At 42.0% G+C, this 26,335-nt stretch overlaps 1 protein-coding gene across 3 annotated transcripts in view; it reads left to right on the forward strand.

The window, feature by feature from the left end:
• Positions 1-26,335, forward strand: part of LOC132392531 (activin receptor type-1-like) — a 119,610-nt gene that overhangs the window by 15,937 nt on the left and 77,338 nt on the right. For 2 of the 3 annotated variants that reach the window (XM_059966518.1, XM_059966516.1), the window contains exons 2-3: positions 6,295-6,429; positions 20,327-20,400. In XM_059966518.1, the coding sequence (XP_059822501.1) occupies positions 20,334-20,400 (67 nt within the window). In that variant the 5' untranslated portion in view covers positions 6,295-6,429; positions 20,327-20,333. The remainder of the gene's footprint in view (positions 1-6,294; positions 6,430-20,326; positions 20,401-26,335) is intronic. The other variant, XM_059966517.1, reaches the window with a different exon arrangement.

The raw sequence follows: 26,335 nt of genomic DNA on the forward strand, positions 1-26,335 counted from the left end.
GTAGACTTCAGGAGAGGGAAACCAGAGGTCCATGAGCCATTAATCATCAGATGATCAGAGATAGAGATGGTCAGTAACACTAAATTCCTGTTGTTACTATCTCCGAGGATCTGTCCTGGACCCATCATACAAATATTTTTGTGAAGAAAGCACAACAGCACTTCTATTTCCTCAGGAGTCTGCGGAGGCTCGGCATGCCAATGGAAACCTCGGCAAACTTCTATAGATGATTGGTGGAAAGTGTGCTGACTGGCTGCATTTTGGCCTGGTATGGGAACACCAGTGCCTTGGAGTGCCAAATCCTACAAACGGTAGTGGCCGAGTACATCACAGGAAAAACCCTCCCAACCATGAGCACATCTACGTGAAACATCGCTTTAGAAAAGCAGCATCCCTCATCAAAGATCTTTACCACCCAAGCCATGCTCTTTTCTTGCTGCAGCCATCAGGTAGAAGGTACAAGTGCCCCAGGACTCTCACCAACAGGTTCACAAAAAATTACTACCCCTCAACCATCAGGTTCTTGAACAAAAGGGAATAGCTACATTTATTTAAGGATTCTGTTATATTGTTATTTCATGCTAATTATTTTTTGCTATTTATTCATATCTGCATTTGCAGTTTGTTTACAGTTACTGTTCTATATATTTGCTGAGTATGTCCGCAGAAAAAAAATCTTGATTGTATGTGGTGATATGTATCTACTCTGATAAATTTTACTTTGAATGTGAGCTTCGTATAAATAGAATTTCAAACAATACACGGATTTAATAAATTAGTAACTTATGCATTATGAGGCCATAACAAAGAGGGTCAACAAGGGCAGTAGGCTTTAATATAGTTTGCATTTTAACAAGGCTTTTAATAAATAATACATTGCTGGTTGGTCAACAAATTAAAGTACAATCAAAGATAGCAAATTGGATCCACCACTATCTAATGGTGGGAGGTGAGGACTTGGCAGTTGTGCTATTTTTCTGACTTGAAGTTTGTTACCATCTGGGTCCTTTGTGCTTGGTACTCAGTATCTTGCTTTTCATAATGAATGTTCACAATTTCAGAATTAAACATAGTAGATGTGATGAAGTGAGCAGATGATACAAAAAGTGGCCTTCTGGTTGAGAGCAAGGAGGAAAACTTTTAGAAAGTGAGATGAAATAAATGATCCTATCAATTGGGTGTTTGTTTTCCAGAATACTGAGTAGTGCAAACCAGACTATTCTCAATTCCTTTCTTATCACATCGGATTTGTTTGAACTTCTAGTCTCCCTTGTTTAGTGGCCAAGAAAAGTTGTCTTCATTTCTGTATGATTCAGTCCATGGCCGCCTCTTGTTCTAAGAGGAGGCCACCTTTGGGGTGGAGGAGCAACACCTTATATTCCATCTGGGTAGCCTCCAGCCTGATGGCATGAATATTGATTTCCAGTTAACAAATTTTCTGCCCTCTGTCCCTCATGCTGATATTTTACCTCTTCTCACCTGCCCATTACTTTACCATGGGTCCACTCCCCCTTCCATTTCTCCTATTGTCTACTGTCCTCTCCTATCAGATTCCTCCTTCTCCAGCCCATGACTTTTCCCACCCACCTGGCTTCACCTATCCCCTTCCAGCTCACCCTTGTCTTTCCACTTCCTTCTCAGTCCTGAAGAAAGGTCTGAGCTCAAAACGTTGATTATTTATTCTTTTCCATAGATGCTGTGGGAGGAAACCGGAGCACCCTGAAGAAACCCACGTGGTCACTGGGAGGACATACAAATTCTTTGCGGGCAGTGGTGGGAATTGAACCCCGGTCACTGATTCTATAAAACAATGTGCTAACCACCACGCTGCCAAGCTGCCCATATTTGCATATTGACCCTGGAACCTCTGATCTGTGTTCCATTGCTGATTTGATCAACACATTGTGATTGATGTTCACTTGAGCTTTGCTTGCTGAAGCTCAAAACTCTGGAATGCACTTCCTTGGCCTCAGTCTTTCAACCTATCTTTCCTGTTTGAAGTTTGTTTTTGACCAAGCTTTTGGACCTCGATCTCCTTTAAGCTCTGTCAAATCTTGTACGTTTCTGTGAGGTGCCATGGAACAATTTACTATGTTAAAGTTCTTTTCCTCTGTCCAAAGCTGTTGTGATGTACTACCTTGATAGAATGCACGTCAAAATAAAAGAACAACCGGGATTGAACAGAAAAAATGTTATTTTATATACATTTCTAAGTTAAGAAAATATGTTGAAAACAAACTAAAAATTTGGTTACTACAGTGCTGAAAATAGTTGGTCATCATTTTAAAAAAAAATAATGAATGCCAATATCAACAGACAAAAATAAGTTATGTACTTTCAAGATTTTCCATTTATCATATTTCAGAAATTTCTTTGCTGGCCATGTAAAACAGGCAATTGTAAATGAGCAAGCTTCCAGGATGTGGGGGGGGGGGGGGGGTGTGTGTCTCAAAGTAAATTTATTATCAAATATACAACCCTGGTTGCATTGGGTTCTCCAATCTTAGTGATCCATTTATAGGTGTTTCTTCATACAATATCCGTGTGCTATACACCTCTGAATGCTTGTCCTTGAGAGTAATGCACAGAGCTTGACGATATGCAAGCAACACACACACAATGCTGGTGGAACACAGCAGCCAGGCAACATCTATAGGAAGAAGCACAGTTGATGTTTTGGGCCGAGACCCTTTGTCAGGACTAACTGAAAGAAAAGATGTTAAGAGATTTGAAAGTAGGAGGGGGAGGGGGAAATCCGAAATGATAGGAGAAAACAGGAGGGGGTGGGGTGAAGCTAAGAGCTGGAAAGGTGATTGGCAAAGGGGGTACATAGCTGGAGAAGGTAAAGGATCATGGGATGGGAGGCCTAGGGAGAAAGAAAGTGGGGGGGGAGCACCAGAGGGAGATAGAAAACAGGCAAAGAGTGATTGTGAGAGGGGCAGAGAGGAAAAAAAGGGGGGGAATAAATAAATCAGGGATGGGGTGAGAAGGGGAGGAGGGGCATTAACAGAAGTTAGAGAAATCAATGTTCATACCAGCAGGTTGGAGGCTACCCAGACGGAATATAAGGTTCCTCCCACCTGAGTGTGGCTTCATCTTGACAGTAGAGGAGGCCATGGATAGACATATCAGAATGGGAATGGGACGTGGAATTAAAATGTGTGGCCACTGAGAGATCCTGCTTTCTCTGGCAGACAGAGCGTAGGTGTTCAGCGAAATGGTCTCCCTGTCTGCGTCAGGTCTCACCGATTATATAGAAGGCCACACTGGGAGCACCGGACGCAGTATATCACACCAGCTGACTCACAGGTGAAGTGTCGCCTCACCTGGAAGGACTGTCTGGGGCCCTGAATGGTGGTGAGGGAGGAAATGTAAGGGCAGGTGTAGCACTTGTTCTGCTTACAAGGATAAGTGGCAGGAGGGAAATCGGTGGGAAGGGATGGGGGGGACAAATGGATAAGGGAGTTGCGTAAAGAGCAATCCCTGTGGAAAGCAGAAGGAATGGGGGGGGGGAAGAAAGCTGTGTTTGGTAGTGGGATCCCGTTGGAGGTGGCGGAAGTTATGGAGAATTGTATGTGGGACCCGGAAGCTAGTGGGGTGGCAGGTGAAGACAAGGGAAACCCTATCCCTCCTACTTTCAATCTCTTACTATCTTTTCTTTCAGTTAGTCCTGACAAAGGGTATTGGCCCGAAACGTCAACTGTACTACTTCCTATAGATGTTGCCTGGCCTGCTGCGTTCCACCAGCATTTTGTGTGTGTTGCTTGAATTTCCAGCATCTACAGGTTTCCTTGTATTTGCGTTGATGATGTGCAATCCCGTTTTCATGCAGGCATGCTCAATAAATCAAGGAAACATGATAGAATCATTGAAAGACTTCAGCCAACAGGATGGCAAACAACTAAAGTGTAAACAACAAACTGCAAATCCAAAAAAAAGCAATAAATTTTGAGAACATGAGATGAATGTTCCTTGAAAGTGTATCTGTAGGTTTGGAACAGTTCAGTGATGGGGCAAGTGAAATTGAGTAACGTTATCTCCACTGGTTCAAGAGTACACAACTTAATTTTAAAAGTTGACATTAAAATAACTTTTTTTCTGCCTACTTTGTGATTTGTATATAATGTGACGCATACTAAAGTCCAGCTGGGGGGCTGAGTACATGTTTCAAAACTACTGTCTCCAAAAATTATTTTAGTGCATTCTTAACCAGGCCTTTGAGTCTAATTTACTGACCAACTATGAATGTAATCTAGTTGACGGGGTCAGGAAGGTCCACTTAAATGGTCCTGGCTAAAAGGTTGATTCCTTCATTTAGTACTAAAGCTTCATTGCTTGATTCCCATGTGGCATATTTGGCAGAACCTTTTATTTAGTATGTTCCAAGCTTAGTGTGGGTCGATCTTGGAATTACTTGCTTGCAGCTAACTGAATGCTTGTGGTTCCCTTTGGGATCACTGATCATATCTTTATCTTGATTCATCACTATCTTAATATATACCATACCAATGTTTCTTTTAATAGCTTTATTATATATTTGTATTTGTAAGTCTTCTAGAATAAAAACAAAATATAGGGACACATATTCTCAGGCAGCATCTGTTGGGGCACAGTTCATTGGAACCCAGATTTTTATTTTTATTTTAAAGCTATTTTGTGTTTGGATGCTTGTATGTTTATACCTCCTGCTCAAACTAATCTGTTCCATCATTTCTAAGAGTTCTTGAGTGTTTCTCATTGTTGTGGTTTGTCTTGAAGGCAGCTTTTGGCCTACTGGCCTTCATCAATGAAGACTTGGGGATTTTGTGCAGCAGTTGAATAGTGTGTTGGATGTTGCTATAGGGGATTCCATTAAATGATGCAGTGCAGCAGAGATTTGAGGATGTCGGTGGGACTGGAGGAACTGAGTTGTGGAGAGAGCTTTGAGAAGGTTGGGACATTTTCATTACCTGTTGTAGATGCAACTTTCCATGATAAACTGAATAGAAGTGGCCACTGCATAGTACTAGAAATACCAAAGATCTGAGGGCACCATCTCCTTTTTGAAGGGTAAGATGGCAGAAAGGAGAAAGCAGATTTGGGCATCTGAGCTGCTATAGACATGTATATCACCCATAGTATGCAACCTCTGGGGATGGTGAGAGATATGCTATCTATAGCTGTTAAATTAGGGGATCAAGAGTACTTTATTAAAAACTTGCAAAAGGTGAATGCGGGTGCAGTGCCAGGCATATACCATAAGCTGTGTATTGAGTGAAGTTGTAACCTAGGATTATTTGTATGCTAAATAGCATGTAAAGGACAGCTGAGTAATCTCATAACTAGATCAAATCTATGCTGCTTTAAGGTCTCTAGTTGTGATTTCTGGTTTCAAATAAAAAAAATCTGGCATATGCCCAACCATATGGGAAAGCTGTCAAGTTATGTACTGTTCACAAAAGCAGAACATTCAGTTTGGTTAATTACTATCTTATTAGTCTGCATGCAATCAATCTGGTGATGGAAGCTGTGGATAGCACTACAGAGTGGATGTCGCTATCAAGTGCCACTTACTTGCTAATAACCTGCTCACTGATATCTCCTTTTGAGTCTCGCCCTGACTTGTCAGCTCCAGTTGTTCAAACATGGACTAAACAGTTCAATTACAAAGTTCAAAGTAAATTCATTATCAAAGTACATGTATTTCACCTTGCACAACCCTGAGATTTGTTTTCTTGCCCATTGAGACCAAGAAAAGTGATGAAACATGGCCATCAATAATTTTTGCAAAATTGACATCATAAGTACAGGTTTCTCTTGCTATCTGAAGGTGGAGCGTTCCTATGAAACCGTTTCTAAGCTGAAATGTCATAAAGCGAAGAAGCAATTACCATTAATTTATATGGGAAAAATTTTTGAGCATTCCTAGACTCAAAAAATAACCTACCAAATAACACATAAAACCTAAAATAACACTAACATACAGTAAACGCAGGAATGATATAAATATACAGTTTATATAAAGTAGAAATATTGTATGTACGGTGTAGTTACGCTTATCAAAATCAGGAACACAGCAAGCCAAAATCGATTTGGAGGAAAAAAAATTGGCACATACATGCATACGTATGTACGTTCACGCCTCCATACGTACATGCGTACACGTATACGCAAGTACACGTATGCGCACACAACTGCCTGCACAAGGTTTCACGGTCATGGTAGTCTTTCTCAGCGTAAACACGTTTTTTTTTGTAAAAGTGAAATCCTCTTTGGTTAGTGAAAACAGATACTAATATAAGTCTTTCATAACAGCGAGCTGTTGTAAAGCGAACTTTCAAGAAACGGGGGCCACGTGTATCAAAAGGGAGTTGATGCTCACACAGAGGGCGGCAGCTGTGGTCGTTGGACCTTTATGATCCCAGTACCAGGACATTCGCACCATTGACGGTGAGTTCTTTGCATCTTCAGGCCATGGGAATAGTACTAGAGGACTGGGGAGATGGCAACTGTTATTCCTTTGTTCAAGAAAGGTAATTGTAGACCAGTGATTTTTGAAGTAAGTCGTGGTCAAACTCTCCTTGAACAGTCTTAGAGACAGGACTTATGAGTATTTGGACGACCAGTGTCTGATTAGGAATAGTCAACATGGCTAAGTGAGGGGGTAGGTCATGCTTCAGAAACCTGTGACTTTTTCGAGGAGGTGACAACTCAAATTGAAGATGGAGCAGAGGATTTGGTGTTTATGGATTTTAGTTAGGTGTTTGACAAGTTCATCATGTCAGGTGGCATGGGATCCATGGAAACTTGGTTGTGTGAATTTGCAATTGGCTTGCCCACAGAAGATGGAGAGTGATAGTAGACGGAGTGTATTCTACCTGGAGGTCTGTGCTTGCAGTTTTCCACAGGAATCTGTTCTGTGACCCCTGTTCTTTGTGATTTTTTTTTTAATGACTAGGAAGTGGAAGGATAGTTTAGTAAGTTTGCAGATGACCTGAAGATTGGTGGTGTTGTGGATAACGTTAGAGGGTTGTCGTAGGTTGCAACAAGACATCGACAAGATGCAAAGCTGGTTGAAAAGTGGCAGATGGAGTTTCATCCATAAAAGTGTGAAGTGAATCACTTTGAAAGGTTGAACTTCAAGGAGAGGTACAAGGCTAATGGTGGGATTCTTAACTGTGTAGAAGAAGCAGGGGATCTTGGGGTCCAAGTCTTAATCCCTCAAAGTTGCCACACAAGTTAATGGGGTGGTTAATAAGGCGTTAGCCTTTATTAGTTGGGGATTGAGTTTAAGAGCTGTGAGGTAATATAGCAGCCCTATAAAATGTTGGTTAGACTGCACTTAGAGTATTGTGCTCAATTCTGGTTGCTCAGAATAGGAAGTGTGTGGAAGCTTCAGAGACGGTGCTGAGAAGATGCATCAGGATGCTGCCTGGATTAGAGTGTTTTATGTGGATAGGTTGAGCAAGCTAGTACTTTTCCTCTTTGTGGCGAAGGAGGATGAGGTGACACATTAGAGTTGTACAAGATGATGAGCATAGCTAAAGTGTATAGCCGGAGACTTCCCTCCCAAAGTGGCAATGAGGGTATAATTTTAAGGTGTTTGGAGGGAAGTATGAGGGGGGATTTTTACATAACGGTAAATACTCGGAAAAAGCTGCCAGAGATGGTGGCCTATTAACTGCATAGAGGCAGATATGTTAGGGACATTCTAAAGATTCTTAGTTAGACACATGGATAAAGGGCTATGTAGGAGAGTTGGTTTAGATCAGAGGCTCCCAATCTGGGGTCCACAGACCTTTCAGTTAATGGTCAGGGTCCATGGCATAAAAAAGGTTGGTTACCCTGGTTTAGCTGATCTTGGAGTAAGAGAATCATTTTATTGCCAGTCTGTGAAACATAGCAGAATTGATTGTGGTTCATTGCTAAGCATAAAACACAGGACGATACAATAAAGGACAACAAAATAGCAACCAAGACAATATTGCAATAAGCAACCTTAAATAATTGTGAACATATGACAGTCTCAGTAATTATCAACAGAACAAGGAGAAGCAGGAAAGACCAAGGATGTTGTGCAAGGATAGTTAAGGAACTACACCTGAGTGAGTTTTCTTGAGAAGCTGGATAGCTACAGGAAAGAAACTTCGGAGATGATGTGTAGCCTGGTGATGATGGACCTGTAGCATCTCATTGGCAATTTGCTGATTAGGTGAAGGCTAGGGTGGGTGGAGTCTGCAGTAATTTTTTTTTTTGGCTCTTTTCTTCACTCTGGTGAATAACAGTCTTTTAATGTTGATAGCTACCAGCTGATGATCTTCTCTACTGAGTGGGCCACTTGCTTCTAGACTTGAAGGGGGAGGAAGTGGCAGGAAACTAAATGGTGATTGAGATGGTCACAACACACAATGATGGCGAGTAAAAATTCATCAGGATACACCCTGAGTTGCAAAGTTTCCTAAGCTGCTGTAGGAAGATCAATCTCTGCTGGGTTTTCCTAGTGATAAGTGTAACATACTCTGTTCAATGTATTGGTAATGGTAGTCCCCAGGAATTTGAATGATTTGACCACAGAAATAGCTTGCTCATTAATTTCCAAGGGGGCAGGGGGCAGTGGGGATTTGTTGGCAGAAGTCAATCCCCAATTCTATTGTTGTGATAGCAATAAGCTCTGAGTTGTTACGAGGGCACCATGCTACAAGACAGTTTGCCTCCTTGAAAGCAGTTCACCTCATTTTTTTAGAGATGAGACCAATTACATTTGTGTCATCCATGAACTTCAAGATTTGAATAGATTTGTTTAGGAGATGTACTCATTTGTTGAAAGTGAGAGCAGGAGGGGAGAAAGAAACAACCCTGTGGAGAGCCTTTGCTTATAGGTATTGGATCAGACAAGTAGGAACCCTGCCTTATGTATTGCTTCCTTCCTGTCAGGAAGTTCGTAATCCACCGACAGATGCTATAGGCTGTAGCTTGTTGTAGAGCAACTCCTGAAAATAGTGTTGAAGGCAGAACTAAAATCAACAAATGAGATCCTCACGTAGGTGTTGGGTGAGTAGGTTAAAATGTTGGCCCAAGATTGTGCGCACTATGTTCTAAGTTCCTCTTAAGTACACTAGATCCTTGGCTTCTTCATTACTGATTGTGGTGTAGATGATGTCCAACTCCAGCAACTCTCAAAAAAAAAGACATCATTATAGATGAATCAGTCCATTTATTTCTTGCAGCCTCACCCACCAACATAAACATTACTTCTTTCACAGGCATATTATTTAGAAAATGCTAATTTCCTTTCAGGATGCCCACCACATCAACTTGCCAATCCTTGATTGCTAAGTACAGATCTTAGAATCTCAGCTGCAACAGCACAGTTGGGAGTACCTTCTTCAGAAAGACCTGCAGCACTTCAGCGACACCACCTTGTGGCAATTAGAGATGGGCATTTTCCCCAGTGTCCAAACCCTGAAAAATAATTAGGAGTATGTAATAAACTGTTTGGAAAGCCAAGAAGAAATGCTGTGTAATGTGGATTTTGAATGAGTTTGCAATGCAATTCACTAATTTTAAAAAGATTCAAAAGTAAAATTATTTGCTTCAGTTTCTGTGCATTTGTACCATTGTTCGAATCTACAGTAAGTTTTCAAATTTTGTTCTATTTTATGCAGTAGAGAAACTCAACTCCAATGTGTGTGATGTTTTATTTGTTATTGTGGTTAAGAATTGTTTAATTTTCTGAATCTCTAAAGATAACTTGCTATGTATTTAAAGTTCAATGTAAGTTTATTATCAAAGAACATATGTCACCATATGTAATTCTGAGATTCATTTTCTTGTGGGCATACTCAATAAATACCTACAATAATAACCATAACAGAATCAATGAAAGTCCACACCAACCTGGGTGTTCAATCAGTGTGCAAATACAAAAAGAAAGAAATAATAACGTATAAATAAACAATAAATACTGAGAACATGAGATGAAATGTCCTTGAAAGGGAATCCATAGTTTGTGGGACCATTCCAGTGATGGAGTAAATGAAATTATCCCATTTGGTTCAAGAGCCTGATGGTTGCAAATAATAACTATTCTTGAACCTGGTGGCATGAGTCCTGAGGCTCCTCTACCTTCCTCCTGATGGCAGCAGCCAGAAGGGGGCAGGGGGCATGTCCTGGGTGGTGAGCATCCCTGATGATGGATGCTGCTTTCCTGTGACAGCTTTTCATGTAGTTGTGCTCAATGGTGGAGAGTGCTTTCCCCTTGATGGACCGGGCCATATCCACTACTTTCTGTAGTATTTTCCCAACACCGACTTGTGTTTCCCGGTCAGTGGCAGAGTTGCTCTTATTGACAAAAATCAGCTAGCAACACTTAAGAGGATCTTCTGATGTTGATTTCCTGTTTGTCAGATCACTTACTGTCAAGATTTTATGGATCTTTGGAATGTTGTAACTGTGATGCCATCAAGCTGATTTGGAAAGAAATGAAGAATGCCAGTTGTTATCACATTCTTCAGAATAAATAATGGGATATATAAGATAGATACTGAAAAATCAACTGCACTCTGGTGTTTTTTTAAAAATCTGGAACCTTGAATGAACTGTTCTGAAAGTTCTTTTCCACTTGGTATTTCAAAGCTAGAAAAAATTGTTCGGTAATTATGGTTTGGATTATTTGTAAAGATTTGTGTAAATGTAAAGAAAGGTATGGCATAAAGGCAGTAACATCATGAAGGATCCCACCAACCCTGCTCACGAACGGTCCCTCCCTCTCCCATCAGGGAGGGGGCTAAGTAGTGTTCACACCAGACGCAAAAGCAGTTACATTCCCCAAGCAGTGAGGCTGATCAACAACACCACTACTAAACCACCCTTTCACAGCCTCAACCACTACTACTATACTTTATCATTTCCTGTCAGTCATTATGTGCAGACAATCCTGCGCCTAGCATCACTTTATAGATGTGTAGTCCATTTATGAATAGAAGCTATTTTTGTATTTGTATTTATTGTGCATTTAAAATCATTATTCTGTTCTTGTGTATTTTTTTTGTACTGCATTGGATTGGAGTAACAATTATTTTGTTCTCCTTTGTCTTTTTTTTTGTTGTTGGGGCACCTTGCTCTGGACCCAGCTTGTAGTTTCTTCCTCTACAATTATAGCTCCCAATGATTTCTGGCTCTGAAATTAAAAAGAAAAACAAAGCTTTGCAAATATTTAGCAGGTCATTCAGCATCCTTGGAGAGAGGAAAACAGTTAGCAGTTCGAATTAAGACTTCTGCTTGTTAAATTTTCATCACCTTCAGTATGTTTCCAGCTTTGTCACTGCCATCTTCAAGCTTTGGAGTCTATAGTGCTTCGATGTGTGTGCTACAGTTAGCTGGCACTTCTGAGATGTCTAGCTACCTACCAGTGTAGTCTAGCCCATTATTTTTCATCAGGCATCATTGTTGCTTTTTTATCCTTGGAGTTAAAATTCTGTTCAGTGCCTGAACGCTGCAAAAGCATGCACTTGGAGGGCTGGGAATCTCTAACTGGTGTTACCGGTTTCCACATATCTGTAGTTCAGTAATCCTGACTGTCAAGTTTTCATCTTTGCAACATTGAGCACTGGCAGCCGTGCCTTTTATTTTCATCCTGAATTATGGGCACTACTGTAAAGAATATTGGGCTTTTTCATTTGCTATAAGTTTTCTTTTCTATCGAGACCATTGATGTTTCAGTTTTGTGACTGGCATTGCTGGCCTAAGTTCTGGCTTCCTTGAGCTATTTCATGGGCTGAAATAAAAGCAGTCAGCCACTGATGGCTTTTTGTTAGTGTAAAGAATCATGACACCTCTGAAGTTAAGTGACAATAACAGCTGCAGAAACTAGCACAGGATATCCTTGCAGCCTCTTTCTTTTGTAGAGGATGACAAATTATTCTGGGCAATGTGGTGCTTTAATCATTTTAATGTGAAAGTTCCTGCAGCCGAATATGTAGCTGTAACCCTCAGGCTCCGCCAGCTCGTGTTCGTCTAGGGGAAAATGGCCTCTGGCCCCGCCAAACTGAGAAATCATGTTTGTGTGGATGTGTGTAATGTACTGCCCAGTTACAAACCCACAACGCAAAATATCAGACAGTACACCATATACAATTAAATGATTGAACTTTATGAATCTTAATCTGAATATAGGGTTAGTAATTAAAATAAAAAAGGACCCATTTTAAGGAAACGTCAGAAGTGTATGTTGGAGCTCTTGAATTTGTTATTCTTCCATCATCAATCTCCTCCGAGTGTCGCCGACCTTTGAACCCTCAGATCCCAGTCCACTCCATCCGGTGGTCTACCAGTTCTCTCCATACGTTTCTTCCCTCTTCATCTCTCCTCGACCAAAGATCGCGAAAAATCTCCTTCCAGATTTACAAGACAGAGCAACAGTCTCCTGATTGGTTAACATGCATACCACAGTCCTGTTATCACCAGCCATAACCCAAACCTTGCTGCTACAGAGAAACCATTACCTCAGCAGTGAACGTTACAGAGAAGCCATTACATTAGTAGTGAATCCTTAGTGTTTTACATAGTATTGAACTTTTTGGATTTGACCAGCCTTCTAGATTTTGTATCTAATCCTACTTGCTGTCAATAAACAGTTTCAACATATTTTCTTAACAAACTTCCAAGTTAATTTATTTCAACAAATGATGCTGGAGAATCTCTGTGGGTCAGGCAGCATTAATGGAGGGAAATGAGCAGTCAACGTTAAACACTATTGGGAAAGTTCACCAATGCCTCTACTTTCTGAGGAGGTTGTAGAGAGCTGGGCTTTGAACACCTATACTCACATCATTTTATAGATGTGCAGTAGAGAGCATCCTGCTGCTTGGTATGGAAACAGTACTGCAGTGCCTTCGGAGGCACCAGTCCACCCAGCATCAACATAGTGTGTATACAGAAAGGTATGAGGTAAAGGCAGTAACACCACGAAGCATCCCAGCCACCCTGGTTATGGACTGTTTGTCCCACTCCCATCAAGGAGGGGGCTACATAGCATCCACACCAGGACAACCAGTACAAATGGCAAGTCCGATCAACACCTCCACCTACAAACCCACTCTCCACCTGCCACTACCTTATCATTTCCAGTCAGGCACTTTGTGTCTAGTGTCACTTTATGGACATACCATCATTCTTAAGTACATAGGCTATCTTGCATATTTATATTTATTGTGTTTTAAAAAAATTGTTCTGATTTATTTTTATTTGTAATGCATCAGATCCAAAGTAACTATTATTTTGTTCTCCTTTACACTTGTCTACTGGAAATGACATTAAGCAATCTGGAATGTTTCAGGCTGAGAGATGAGTGGAGCATGGAATCTAGTGAAGGAGGTGGGGCAAGGCAGATGGGAATAGTCGAGGAGGGTAACTAATAAGGGTATCTGTGTGAAGGGATGATGAGGTGGGAAGAGGGGAAAGAAATCGTGTTATGTGGACGGGCAAATGTAGGAAAAAAGTGGGTAGATCATGAGGAGAGAGCAGTTTACTGAAAGTTCAGTAATTCAGTGACAATGGCACTGGATTTCCCTCCATAGATGCTTCCTGACCTGTTGAGTTTCTCCAGCATCTTGTGTTACTCCATATCCCAGAATCTGTGGTGTGCTGTCTCTACGTTAATTCATCTAGTTATCTATTTGAGTATGTTGAGTATCATAACCACACCCAGTCTTAGACGTGGTTCTAATTGACATCTTTAAAATGTTATAACATTTTTGGCACTTTCATTAAATGAAGATTTGCTTACTATTTTTAACCTAAATCTTGTCACCTGAAGCAACCTGTAGATTTCATACTTCTGGTGGTTTATGAAGCTTGGTATACATGAGGGATAAAACCTGGTGCAGCGTAACACACACAATAGCTGGAGGAACTCAGCAGGCCACATAGCATCTATGGGGGGGGAAGTACAGTCAATGTTTTGGACTGAAACATCGACTGTATTTTTTCTAAGGATGCCTAGCCTACTGAGTTCCTCCAGTATTTTCTGTGTGTTGCTTGCTTTTCCAGCATCTGCAGATTTTCTCTTGTTTGAAACCTGGTGCAGTGCCTGCTTGAACTACCCACTGAAATAAACTCAGAAGTCAGACTGATCTACTTTTTCCTTTGAGTCTCTGCTTCAAACATCGTCTGTATTTTCTTCCATAATCAACTTCCCAGCTCTTTACTCCATCCCTTCTCCTCCCAGTTTCACCTATCACCTTGTTTCTCTCTCTCCACTCCCACCTTTTAAATCTTCTACTCATCTTTTTTTCCTCCTGTCTTGCCAAAGGGTCTCGACCGGAAATGATCACTGTACCTTTTTTTCCATAGATGCTGCCTGGCCTGTTGAGTTCCTCCAGCATTTTGTGTGTGTTGGTTACTTTGCAGCTCTATTTCATATTGGTTTATCTGTATAAAATAAGTATGTTTTAAATTTTGCAGTATGTACCCTCCAGAGATAAAAACAAATTGAACTGATAACTAACCAAAAAGTTTCCCATAATTTACCTTTTACTATGGCCCCAACAAAAAAAAGTTTTCGCCTACTCACTCAGTATAAACTGATCATCCTTGCTGGAGAATTCTTTCCCTGTGCATTAACAGGAAGTAGGTCTCCATATATCATTCTTTAATCATTTTTGTTCTCTACCTATTTTAAATATGCTATACTTCATGTATGTGGCACTATTCTAAACTATGCATATGGAACATAGACGACAGTAATCGAGAAACCAGTCATTACTTGTGTATTGATGTTTCTGAAACAGAGCAGAGAGGCATAGGCTAGTTTATAGATGCAAGAGAACAAAACAAATGCAATTTTTAATGAGTCCCAATTCCGGAATATGTTCTTGCAACTTGATGTTCTGCAACTTTTCAGGTAATAGGATCATGTTAGACCAATGAGCACCTTCAATATCTAGTTCACATGTGTGTGGCTTTCTATGTCAAAATCCTCACTACAAAGCTCTGGTTCATTTTTTCAAAGCTTTGAGTTATGTACAAGAAATGTGTAATGGCTAAGAAACCAAGCATTCTTTTCAGTTTGTGTGTTTGTTCTTAATTATTGCTTGATTATGATCAATTTTGCATATAGAAACATAGAAAACAGGTGCAGGAGTAGGTCAATTGGCCCTTCGAGCCTGCACCACCATTCAGTATGATCATGGCTGATCATCCAACTCAGAACCCTGTACCTGCTTTCTCTCCATACCCCCGATCCCTTTAGCTACAAGGGCCATATCTAACTCCCTCTTAAATATAGCCAATGAACCGGCCTCAACTGTTTCCTGTGGCAGAGAATTCCACAGATTCACCACTCTCTGTGTGAAGAAGTTTTTCCTCATCTCGGTCCTAAAAGGCTTCCCCTTTATCCTTAAACTGTGACCCCTCGTTCTGGACTCCCCCAACATCGGAAACAATCTTCCTGCATTTAGCCTGTCCAATCCCTTTAGAATTTTATACGTTTCAATAAGATCCCCCTTCAATCTTCTAAATTCTAGTGAGTATAAGCCTAGTTGATCCAGTCTTTCTTCATATGAAAGGCCTGCCATCCCAGGAATCAATCTGGAGAACCTTCTTTGTACTCCCTCTATGGCAAGAATGTCTTTCCTCAGATTAGGGGACCAAAACTGCACACAATACTCCAGCTGTGGTCTCCCAAGGCCTTGTACAACTGCAGTAGAACCTCCCTGCTCCTGTACTCGAATCCTCGTGCTATGAATGCCAACATACCATTTGCCTTTATCACCGCCTGCTGTACCTGCATGCCCACTTTCAATGACTGGTGTAAAATGACACCCAGGTCTCGTTGCACCTCCCCTTTTCCTAATCGGCCACCGTTCAGATAATAATCTGTTTTCCTGTTCTTGCAACCAAAGTGGATAACCTCACATTTATCCACATTAAATTGCATCTGCCATGAATTTGCCCACTCACCTAACCTATCCAAGTCACCCTGCATCCTCTTAGCATCCTCCTCACAGATAACACCGCCGCCCAGCTTCGTGTCATCCACAAACTTGGAGATGCTGCATTTACTTCCCTCATCTAAATCATTAATATATATTGTAAACAACTGGGGTCCCAGCACTGAGCCTTACGGTACCCCACTAGTTGCTGCCTGCCATTCTGAAAAGGTCCCATTTAGTCCCACTCTTTACTTACTGTTTGCCAACCAATTCTCTATCCACATCAATACCATACCCCCCAATACCGTGTGCTTTAAGTTTGCACACTAATCTCCTGTGTGGGACCTTGTCAAAAGCCTTTTGAAAATCCAAATATATCACAAACACTGATTCTCCCCCATCAACTCTACTAGTTACATCTTCAAAAAATTCTATAAGATTCGTCAGACATGATTTTCCTTTCACAAATCCATGCTGACTTTGTCCGATGATTTCACCTCTTTCCAAATGTGCTGTTATCACATCTTTGATAACCAACTCTAGCATTTTCCCCACCACCGATGTCAAACTCACCAGTCTATAATTCCCCAGTTTTTCTCTCCCTTTTTTAAAAAGTGGGGTTACATTAGCCACCCTCCAATCCTCAGGAACTAATCCAGAATCTAAGGAGTTTTGAAAAATTATCACTAATGCATCCACTATTTCTTGGGCTACTTCCTTAAGCACTCTGGGATGCAGACCATCTGGTCCTGGGGATTTATCTGCCTTTAATCCCTTCAATTTACCTAACACCACTTCCCTACTAACATGTATTTCCCTCAGTTCCTCCATCTCACTAGACCCTCGGTCCCCTACTATTTCCGGAAGATTATTTATGTCCTCCTTAGTAAAGACAGAACCAAAGTAGTTATTCAATTGGTCTGCCATGTCTTTGTTCCCTATGATCAATTCACCTGTTTCTGACTGTAAAGGACCTACATTTGTCTTGACCAATCTTTTTCTTTTCATGTATCTATAAAAGCTTTTACAGTCAGTTTTTATGTTCCCTGCCAGCTTTCTCTCATAATCTTTTTTCCCTTTCCTAATTAAGCCCTTTGTCCTCCTCTGCTGGTCTCTGAATTTCTCCCAGTCCTCAGGTGTGCTGCTTTTTTTTGCTAATTTATATGTTTCTTCTTTGGACTTGATACTATCCCTAATTTCCCTTGTCAGCCACGGGTGCACTACCTTCCCTAGTTTATTCTTTTGCCAAACTGGGATGAATAATTGTTGTAGTTCATCCATGCAATCTTTAAATTCTTGCCATTGCATATCCACCGTCAACCCTTTAAGTATCATTTGCCAGTCTATCATAGGTAATTCACGTCTCATACCTTCAAAGTTACCTTTGTTTCTGAATTAACTATGTCACTCTCCATCTTAATGAAGTATTCCACCATATTATGGTCACTCTTACCCAAGGGGCCTCGCATGACAAGATTGCTAACTAACCCCCTTCCTCATTGCTCAATACCCAATTTAGAATGGCCTGCTCTCTAGTTGGTTCCTCGACATGTTGGTTCAGAAAACCATCCCACATACATTCCAAGAAATCATCTTCCTCAGCACCCTTACCAATTTGGTTCACCCAATCTATATGTAGATTGAAGTCACCCATTATAACTACTGCTCCTTTATTGCATGCATTTCTAATTTCCTGTTTAATGCCAATCCCCAACCTTCCTACTATTGTTAGGTGGCCTGTACACAACTCCCACCAGCGTTTTTTGCCCCTTAGTGTTATGCAGCTCTACCCATATCGATTCCACATCTTCCAGGCTAATGTCCTTCCATTCTATTGCGTTAATCTCCACTCTAACTAGCAATGCTACCCCACCTCCTTTTCTTTCCTGTCTATCCCTCCTGAATATTGAATATCCCTCGATATCCTTGGTTACCCTGGAGCCATGTCTCTGTGATCCCAACTATATCATATTTATTAATAACTATCTGCACATTCAATTCATCCACCTTGTTACGAATGCTCCTTGCATTGACACACAAAGCCTTCAGGCTTGTTTTTACAACACTCTTAGCCCTTATACAATTATGTTGAAAAGTGGCCCTTTTTGCTTTTTGCCCTGGATTTACCTGCTTGCCACTTTTACTTTTCACCTTACTACTTTTTGCTTCTACCCTCATTTTACACCCCTCTGTTTCTCTGCACTTGTTCCCATCCCCCTGCCACATTAGTTTAAAGCCTCCTGAACAGCAGTAGCAAACGCTCCCCCTAGGACATTGGGTCCAGTCCAACCCAGGTGCAGACCATCCTGTTTATACCAGTCCCACCTCCCCCAGAACTGGTTCCAATGCCCCAGAAATTTGAATCCCTCCCCCTTGCACCATTTTTCAAGCCACGTATTCATCTGAAATATCCTCCTATTTCTACTCTGACTAGCACATGGCACCGGTAGTAATCCAGAGATTATTACCTTTGTGGTCCTACTTTTTAGTTTATCTCCTGACTCCCTAAATTCACCTTGTAGGACCTCATCCTGTTTTGTTACCTGTATCGTTGGTACCTATGTGCACTACGACCACTGGCTGTTCACCCTCCTATTCCAGAATGTCCTGCAGCTGCTCAGAGACATCCTTGACCCTTGCACCAGGGAGGCAACATACCATCCTGGAGTCTCGTTTGCGGCCACAAAAACGCCTATCTATCCCCCTTACAATCGAATCCCCTATCACTATATCTCCCACTCCTTTTCCTTCCCTCCTGTGCCGCAGAGCCACCCATGGTGCAATGAACTCGGCTGCTGCTACCTTACCCTGATGAGACATCTCCCCCAACAGTATCCAAAACAGTATATCTGTTTAGGAGGGAGATGACCTCGGGGGACTCCTGCACTACCTGCCTACTGCTACGCTGTCTACTGGCCACCCCTCCCCTTTCTGCCTGTGTAGCCTTTACCAGCGGTATGGCCAACTCACTGAACGTGCTATTCACGACTTTCTCAGCATCGCGGATGCTCCAGTATGAATCTAATCGCAGCTCCAGATGTTCAATGCGGTCTGCTAGAAGCTGCAGTTGGACACAGTTCCTGCACACGTAGTCGTCAGGGACACTGGAAGTATCCCTGATTTTCCACATGCTGCAGGATGAACAAACCACAGGGCTGATCTCAGCTGCCATGACCTACCCAATACTTGCCTCAACTTTTGAAACTTTCTCCTTTGAAAGGAACTTACCCAGCCTTACCTCACTTGGAGTAAAGCTCGTCCTCAGCCTCTTCCCGTCAAAGCCTCAAATCTCCACTCCTTCACTGGTCCGCTCACTCACTGGCCGCTTTCCACAGGCCGCTCCGCTTGAGGTAACCCTCTGTTTATTTGTTTGAGCTTTTGAAACTGCTTGGTCACCTGACCTCGATTGCCCAATCAGCTGCTTTCTGCTGAGTCTGAGCTATTCAAATCTTGATTGAATATAGATCAGGTACACTTGGATACTATCTCTCCTGGCTCATGCATCCCCACATCTGACTACTTTGGAGTATGTACTGAAGTAATTATCTAATAATATCTGTGATACAGGTCTGGCCACAGCTTCTCGTGTTTACGTAGTAGGTTGAGTCACACGTCTAGCTCAGGCAGACATGATTACCTTGAATTTTGACATGGAGTTTCATTTGACATCCTTGTATCTACAGCAGGAAACAACTTCATTGTCAAGGCTGAGAGTATAGGATTCCCACTGGGTGCCTTTGTGTAGAGCTACCAATCTTGCAGGCCATGAAGTTGTCTCTCATATGAGTTAGTGAGCTGTGGCGCTCATCATTGACTCAGTCCCATTTGAAAAGAATGTGCCTTTGAACTATATGTCTCCGCTTCCACAGCCCAGCCTTCGAAGCAATGATATATTCTTATTTTTTAATTGGTAAGCAGAGGGCCATTGTATTTAGCACTGAAACAAAATTTCCTTAATTTTATTTAAGTTCTTCAAAGGGCTTACTTAATAGATTGCAAAATTAAAGACTTTGTGGTATTAACTCTTTTTAAGGCAGTTACTGTAATAATCTGTTTGGTGGCTTTCAGCATACTCACAGTCAAGTGACAACCAGATGAATGCTGACAACTTCTACGCCTTGGTGAACTAAACAGTGGTGGAAAAAGCCAGATTATCCATTTTGAGAAAAATCACAATTGTGAAGCATCTGGTCTTCTTGGTTAACCAGAATTATGGTTTCAAAGATGCCCTAGAGTTAGGACTGCACATGTATGATACTTATGTCTGTATTTGTGGCTTGCAATTATTTCCTATTTCCATGGTATGTTATCCCCTTGGGTTTCTTTTGTAATAAATAAATAAATAAATATTAATTCACATGTACATAACTGAGTTAACGATCATTTAATTTTAACTTTTTTTGTTTTTGTTTTAGTTTTACGATGGCTACTGGTACAATCATTCTTCCGGTATTGATGACATTGGCCTTTCCAAGTGCTTGGTGTAAAGGTAGGTCATTGTAATTGCGTGAGGTGGCTTACTATGATACTGTTGATAGGCTAAATGCTTCTCCTCCAGTCTAATATATTACATTCAGTGTTTACAATATTTGGGGAAACCAAATATAGACTGGGTGATCACCCTGTTAACACCTGAATTCAGTTCACAGGAATATCCTGTTGCCTGCCACTTTAATTCTCCATTTCCCCTTTTGGTCTCATCTATCCACATGTGGCATTTATTTGGTGTTCAACAATGCCCAATATGAACTTGAGGAATAGCATCTCACCTTCCTTTTTCCAGCCTTCAAGAATCTATTAAATTCTATAATTTAGAGCAACAGAGTGGTGGGCAAGAATGCTTGCCAGCGGGCAGACTTGGAGGAACACCATTTACTTTGAGGTTTGTAAGGCTGGAGGATCTTTGGATGGGTGTGGGGGAGAGTAAAGGGGAGAGGCAAGGCCATGGCGAATTTTAAAAATGCTTGGCGATTTTTTTGAATCAGAATGTTACTTAATTAGAATGACCAGAGTTAGCAAGTTCAGTAACGAAAAGTGAATGGTACTGGGCGTTAATTTTGAAAAGAAACGAATCTTTGACTGAATTTAGAAGGTAGGATATGGCAGTCAGTTAGAACTGTGTCTTGAATACTCATGTCTAAAAAGAAACAAAGGCATGGATATGGGTTTTGACAGTACAAGTGTCAAATCATTTGTGATGAATAAGATGGGGTGTTGTCTGGCTGCAAATGAGTTAAAAAGCAAATGTGTCTTCAGTTAAAGGTGCAAGGACTTCATGGGAATCCCCTGACATCTCCTTTGTACCTACTTCCAAGTACCTTAAAACTGTGCCCTCTGGTGTTAAACATTTCAGTCTTGGGGAAAAAGCCTCTGACTATCCGCATGACCAATGCCTCGCATCATCTTATACACCTCTAACAGGTCACCTCTCATCCTCTGTCACTCCAAGGAGAAAAAGGCCAAGTTCACTCAACCTGCTCTCATAAGGCATGTTCCCCAATCCAGGCAACGTCCTTGTAAATTTCCTCTGAACCCTTTCTATAGTTTCCACGTCCTTCCTGTCGTGAGATGACTGAGCAAGTGGGGTCTGACCAGGGCCCTGTATAGCAGTAACATTACCTCTCGGCTCTTGAACTCAATCCCATGGTCGATAAAGGCCAATATACCGTATGCTTTCTTAACCACAGAGTCAATCAGCGCAGGAGCTTTGAGTGTCCTATGGATGGATGGGCCAAGGACGTAGGGTAACAGAGGAAATTGACATTAGGAAGGAAACGGTGATGAGAAGACTGATGGGACTGAAGGCTGACAAATCCCCAGGTCCAGATGGTCTGCATCCTAGGGTACTAAAGGAGGTGGCCCTGGAAATTACGGATGCATTTGTAATCATTTTCCAATGTTCCTTAGATTCAGGATCAGTTCCTGAGGATTGGAGAATGGCTAATGTTATCCCACTTTTTAAGAAAGGAGGGAGGGAGAAAACAGAGAACTATCGTCCTGTCAGCCTAACATCAGTAGTGGGGAAGATGCTAGAGTCCATTATTAAGGACGAAATAGTGGCATATCTATATAGCAATGATAGGATTAGGCCGAGCCAGCATGGATTTACCAAGGGCAAATCATGCTTGACTAATCTATTGGAGTTTTTTGAGGATGTAACCAGGAAGCTAGACAAGGGAGATCCAGTGGATGTAGTGTATCTTGATTTTCAGAAGGCATTTGATAAGGTCCCATATAGGAGATTGTTGAGTAATATCAGAGCTCATGGCATTGGGGGGAAGATATTGACATGGACAGAAAACTGGTTGGCAGATAGAAAGCAAAGGGTAATGGTGAATGGGTGTTTCTCGGAATGGCAGGTGGCGACTAGTGGGGTACCACAGGGCTCGGTATTGGGACCACAGCTGTTTACGATTTACATCAACAATTTAGATGAAGGCATTGAGGATAACATCAGCAAGTTTGCTGATGATACTAAGCTGGGTGGCAGTGTGACATGTGATGAGGATGTTAGGAGAATTCAAGGTGACTTGGATAGGCTGGGTGATTGGGCAGATACTTGGCAGATGATGTTTAATGTGAATAAGTGTGAGGTTATCCACTTTAGAAGTAAGAACAGGAAGGCAGATTATTATCTGAACGGTGTAGAGTTAGGTAAGGGAGAAATACAGAGATCTAGGAGTCCTTGTTCATCAGTCATTGAAGGTGAATGAGCAAGTGCAGCAGGCAGTGAAGAAGGCTAATGTAATGTTGGCCTTTATTACAAAGGGAATTGAGTACAAGAGCAAAGAAATCCTTTTGCATTTGTACAGGGCCCTGGTGAGACCACACCTGGAGTATTGTGTACAGTTTGGTCTCCAGGGTTAAGGAAGGACATCCTGGCTATAGAGGAAGTGCAGCGTAGATTCACAAGGTTAATTCTTGGGATGTCAGGACTATCTTATGCAGAGAGGTTAGAGAGACTGGGCTTGAACACACTGGAATTACGGAAACTGAGAGGGGATCTGATTGCAACATATAAGGTTATTAAGGGATTGGACAAGATAGAGGCAGGAAATATGTTCCGGATGCTGGGAGAATCCAGTACCAGAGGGCATGGCTTGAGAATAAGGAGTAGGTCATTTAGGACAGAGTTAAGGAAATACTTCTTCTCCCAGAGAGTTGTGGGGGTCTGGAATGCACTGCCTCGGAAGGCAGTGGAGGCCAATTCTCTGGATGCTTTCAAGAAGGAGCTAGATAGGTATCTTATGGATAGGGGAATCAAGGGATATGGGGACAAGGCAGGAACTGGGTATTGATAGTAGATGATCAGCCATGATCTCAGAATGGCGGTGCAGGCTCGAAGGGCCAAATGGTCTACTTCTGCACCTATTGTCTATTGACTTGGACCCCAAGATCCCTCTGATCCTCTGCACTGCCAAGAGTCTTACCATTAATACTATATTCTGCCATCATATTTGACCTACCAAAATGATCCACTTCACACTTATCTAGGTTGAACTCCATCTGCCACTTTTCAGCCGAGTTTTGTATTCCATCAGCGTGCCGCTGTAACCTCTGACAGCCCTCCACACTATCCCCAACACCCCCAACCTTTGTGTCATCAGCAAATTTACTAATCAATCCCTTCACTTCCTTATCCAGGTCATTTATAAAAATCACAAAGTGAAGGGGTCCCAGTACAGATCCCTGAGGGACACACTGGTCACCAACCTCCATGTGGAATATGACCCTTCTGCAACCACTCTTTGCCATTTGTGGGCAAGCCAATTCTGGATCCATAAAGCAATGTCTCCTTGGATCCCATGCTTCCTTAACTTCTCAATAAGCTTTGCATGGGGTACCTTATCAAGTGCCTTGCTGAAATCCATATATACTGCATCTACTGCTTTACCTTCATCAATGTGTTTAGTCACATCCTCAAAAAATTCAATCAGGCTCGTAAAGCACGACTTACCTTTGACAAAGCCATGTTGACTATACCTAATTATATTATGCCTCTCCAAATGTTCATAAATCCTGCCTCTCAGGATCTTCTCCATCAACTTACCAACTACTGAATTAAGACTCACTGGTCTATCTCTACTCCCTTTGTTAAATAAGGAAACATCATCTGCAATCCTCCAATCTGCCAGAACTTCTCCTGTCCCCAGTGGTGATGCAAAGACCATTGCCATAGACTCAGCAATCTCCTCCCTCGCCTCCCACAGTAGCGTGGGTATATTTTGTAATGGTCTTGGTGACTTATCCAACTCGATGCTTTCCAAAAGCTCCAGCACATCCTCTTTCTTAATGTCTATATGCTCAACCTTTTCAGTACACTTTAAGTCATCCCCACAATTGCCAGGGTCCTTTTCCATGGTGACTACTGAAGCAAAGTATTCATTAAGTACCTCTGGTACTTCCTGTTCCATACACGTTTTTCCACTGTCACACTTGATTGGTCCTATTCTCTCATGTCTTATCCTCTTGCTCTTCATGTACTTGTAGAATGCCTTGGGGGTTTTTGCCAAGGCCTTCTCATGGCCCCTTCTGGGTCACCTAATTTCATTCTTAATCCTGTCAGCCTTATAATTTTCTAGATCTCTGTCATTACCTAGTTTTTTGAGCCTTTTGTAAGCCTTTCTTCTTGACTAGATCTTCACCTGCCTTGGTACACCACAGTTCCTATACCATACCATCCTTTCCCTGTCTCATTGGAACATACCTATGCAGAACGCCATGCAAATATCCCCTGAACATTTGCTACATAGGTTGTAAATTTCCCTGAGAACATCTTCCAATTTATGCTTCCAAGTTTCTGCCTGATAGCTTCATATTTCCCCTTACTCCACTTAAATGCTTTCCTAACTTATCTGTTCCTATCCCTCTCCAATGCTATGGTAAAGGAGATAGAATTGTGATCACTATTTCCAAAATGCTTTCCTACTGAGAAACCTGTCAGCTGACCAGGTTCATTTCTCAATACCAGATCAAGTACAGCCTTGCATCTTGTAGGCTTTTCAACATATTGTGTGAAGAAACCTTCCTGAACACACCTAACAAATTGCTCCGGGGAGATGCCAATCAATATTGTGGAAATTATAATCTCCCATTACAGCAACCCTGTTATTATTGCACCATTCCAGAGTCTCCCTATCTGCTCCTCGATGTCCCTGTTACTATTGGCTGGTCTCTAAGAAACACCCAGTAGAATTATTGACCCTTTCCTATTTCTAATTTTCACCCACAGAGACTCAGGAGACAATCCCTCCATGACTTCCTCCTTTTCTGCAGCTATGGCACTATCTCTGATCCACAATGCCACACCCCCACCTCTTTTGCTTCCCTCTCTGTCCTTTCTGAAACATCTAAAGCCTGGCACTCAAAGTAACCATTCCTGCCCCTGAACCATCCAAGTCTTTGTAATGGCTAGAACATCACAGCTCCAAGTGCTGATCCATGCTCTAAGCTCATCTGCTTTGTTTTGATATTCCTTGCATTAAAATAGACACATCTGAAACCATCAGTCAGAGTGCATCCCTTCTCTATCACCTGCCTATCCTCCCCTTCACACTGACAACAAGCTTCCTCTGTTAGTGAGCCAACCGCCCCTTCCTCTGTCTCTTCAGTTCAGTTCCCATCCCCCAGAATTCTAGTTTAACTTCTCCCCAATAGCCTTGGTAAAACCCCCTTCCAGGTCCTTCTGTGATTCAAATGCAGCCCATCTGTATTGTACAGGTCAACCCTGCCCCCAAAGTGGTCCCAATGATCCAGGCATCTGATTCCCTGTCCTTGCTCCAATCCCTCAACCACGTGTTTATCCTCCACCTTACTCTGTTCCTATACCCACTGTTGTGTCGCACAGGCAGTAATCCTGAGATTACTACCCTTATGGTCCTGCTTCTCAGCTTCTTTCCTAAATCCCTGTGGTCTGTTTTCAGGACCTGCTCTCTTTTCCTACCTATGTCGTTGGTACCAATATGTACCACAGCCTCTGGCTGTTCACCTTCCCACTTCAGGATATTGTGGACGCAATCAGAAATATCCTGGACCATGGCACCTGGGAGGCAAACTACCATCTGTGTTTCTTCCCTGCATTCACAGAATCGCCTGCCTGACCCCCTATCTCTAGAGTCCCTTATCACTGCTGCCATCCTCTTCCTTTCCCTACCCTTCTGAGCCTGAGGGCCAGACTCTGTGCCAGAGGCACTGCCACTGTTGCTTCCCCCAGGTAGGTCCCCCCAACAGTATTCAGGCAGGAGTATTTATTGTTATGGGGGACAGCCACAGTGGTACTCTCTAGTATCTGACTCTTGCGCTTCCGATTGTTAGCCACTTAACTGTCTCCCGAGGCCCTGGTGTGACTACCTTCCTGTAACTTCTCTCTATCACCTCTTCACTTTCCCTGACCGTATGAAGGTCATCGGGCTGCATCTCCAGTT

Source organism: Hypanus sabinus, chromosome 4 (genome assembly GCF_030144855.1).
Source record: "Hypanus sabinus isolate sHypSab1 chromosome 4, sHypSab1.hap1, whole genome shotgun sequence".
In the NCBI taxonomy this organism is placed as follows: domain Eukaryota; kingdom Metazoa; phylum Chordata; class Chondrichthyes; order Myliobatiformes; family Dasyatidae; genus Hypanus; species Hypanus sabinus.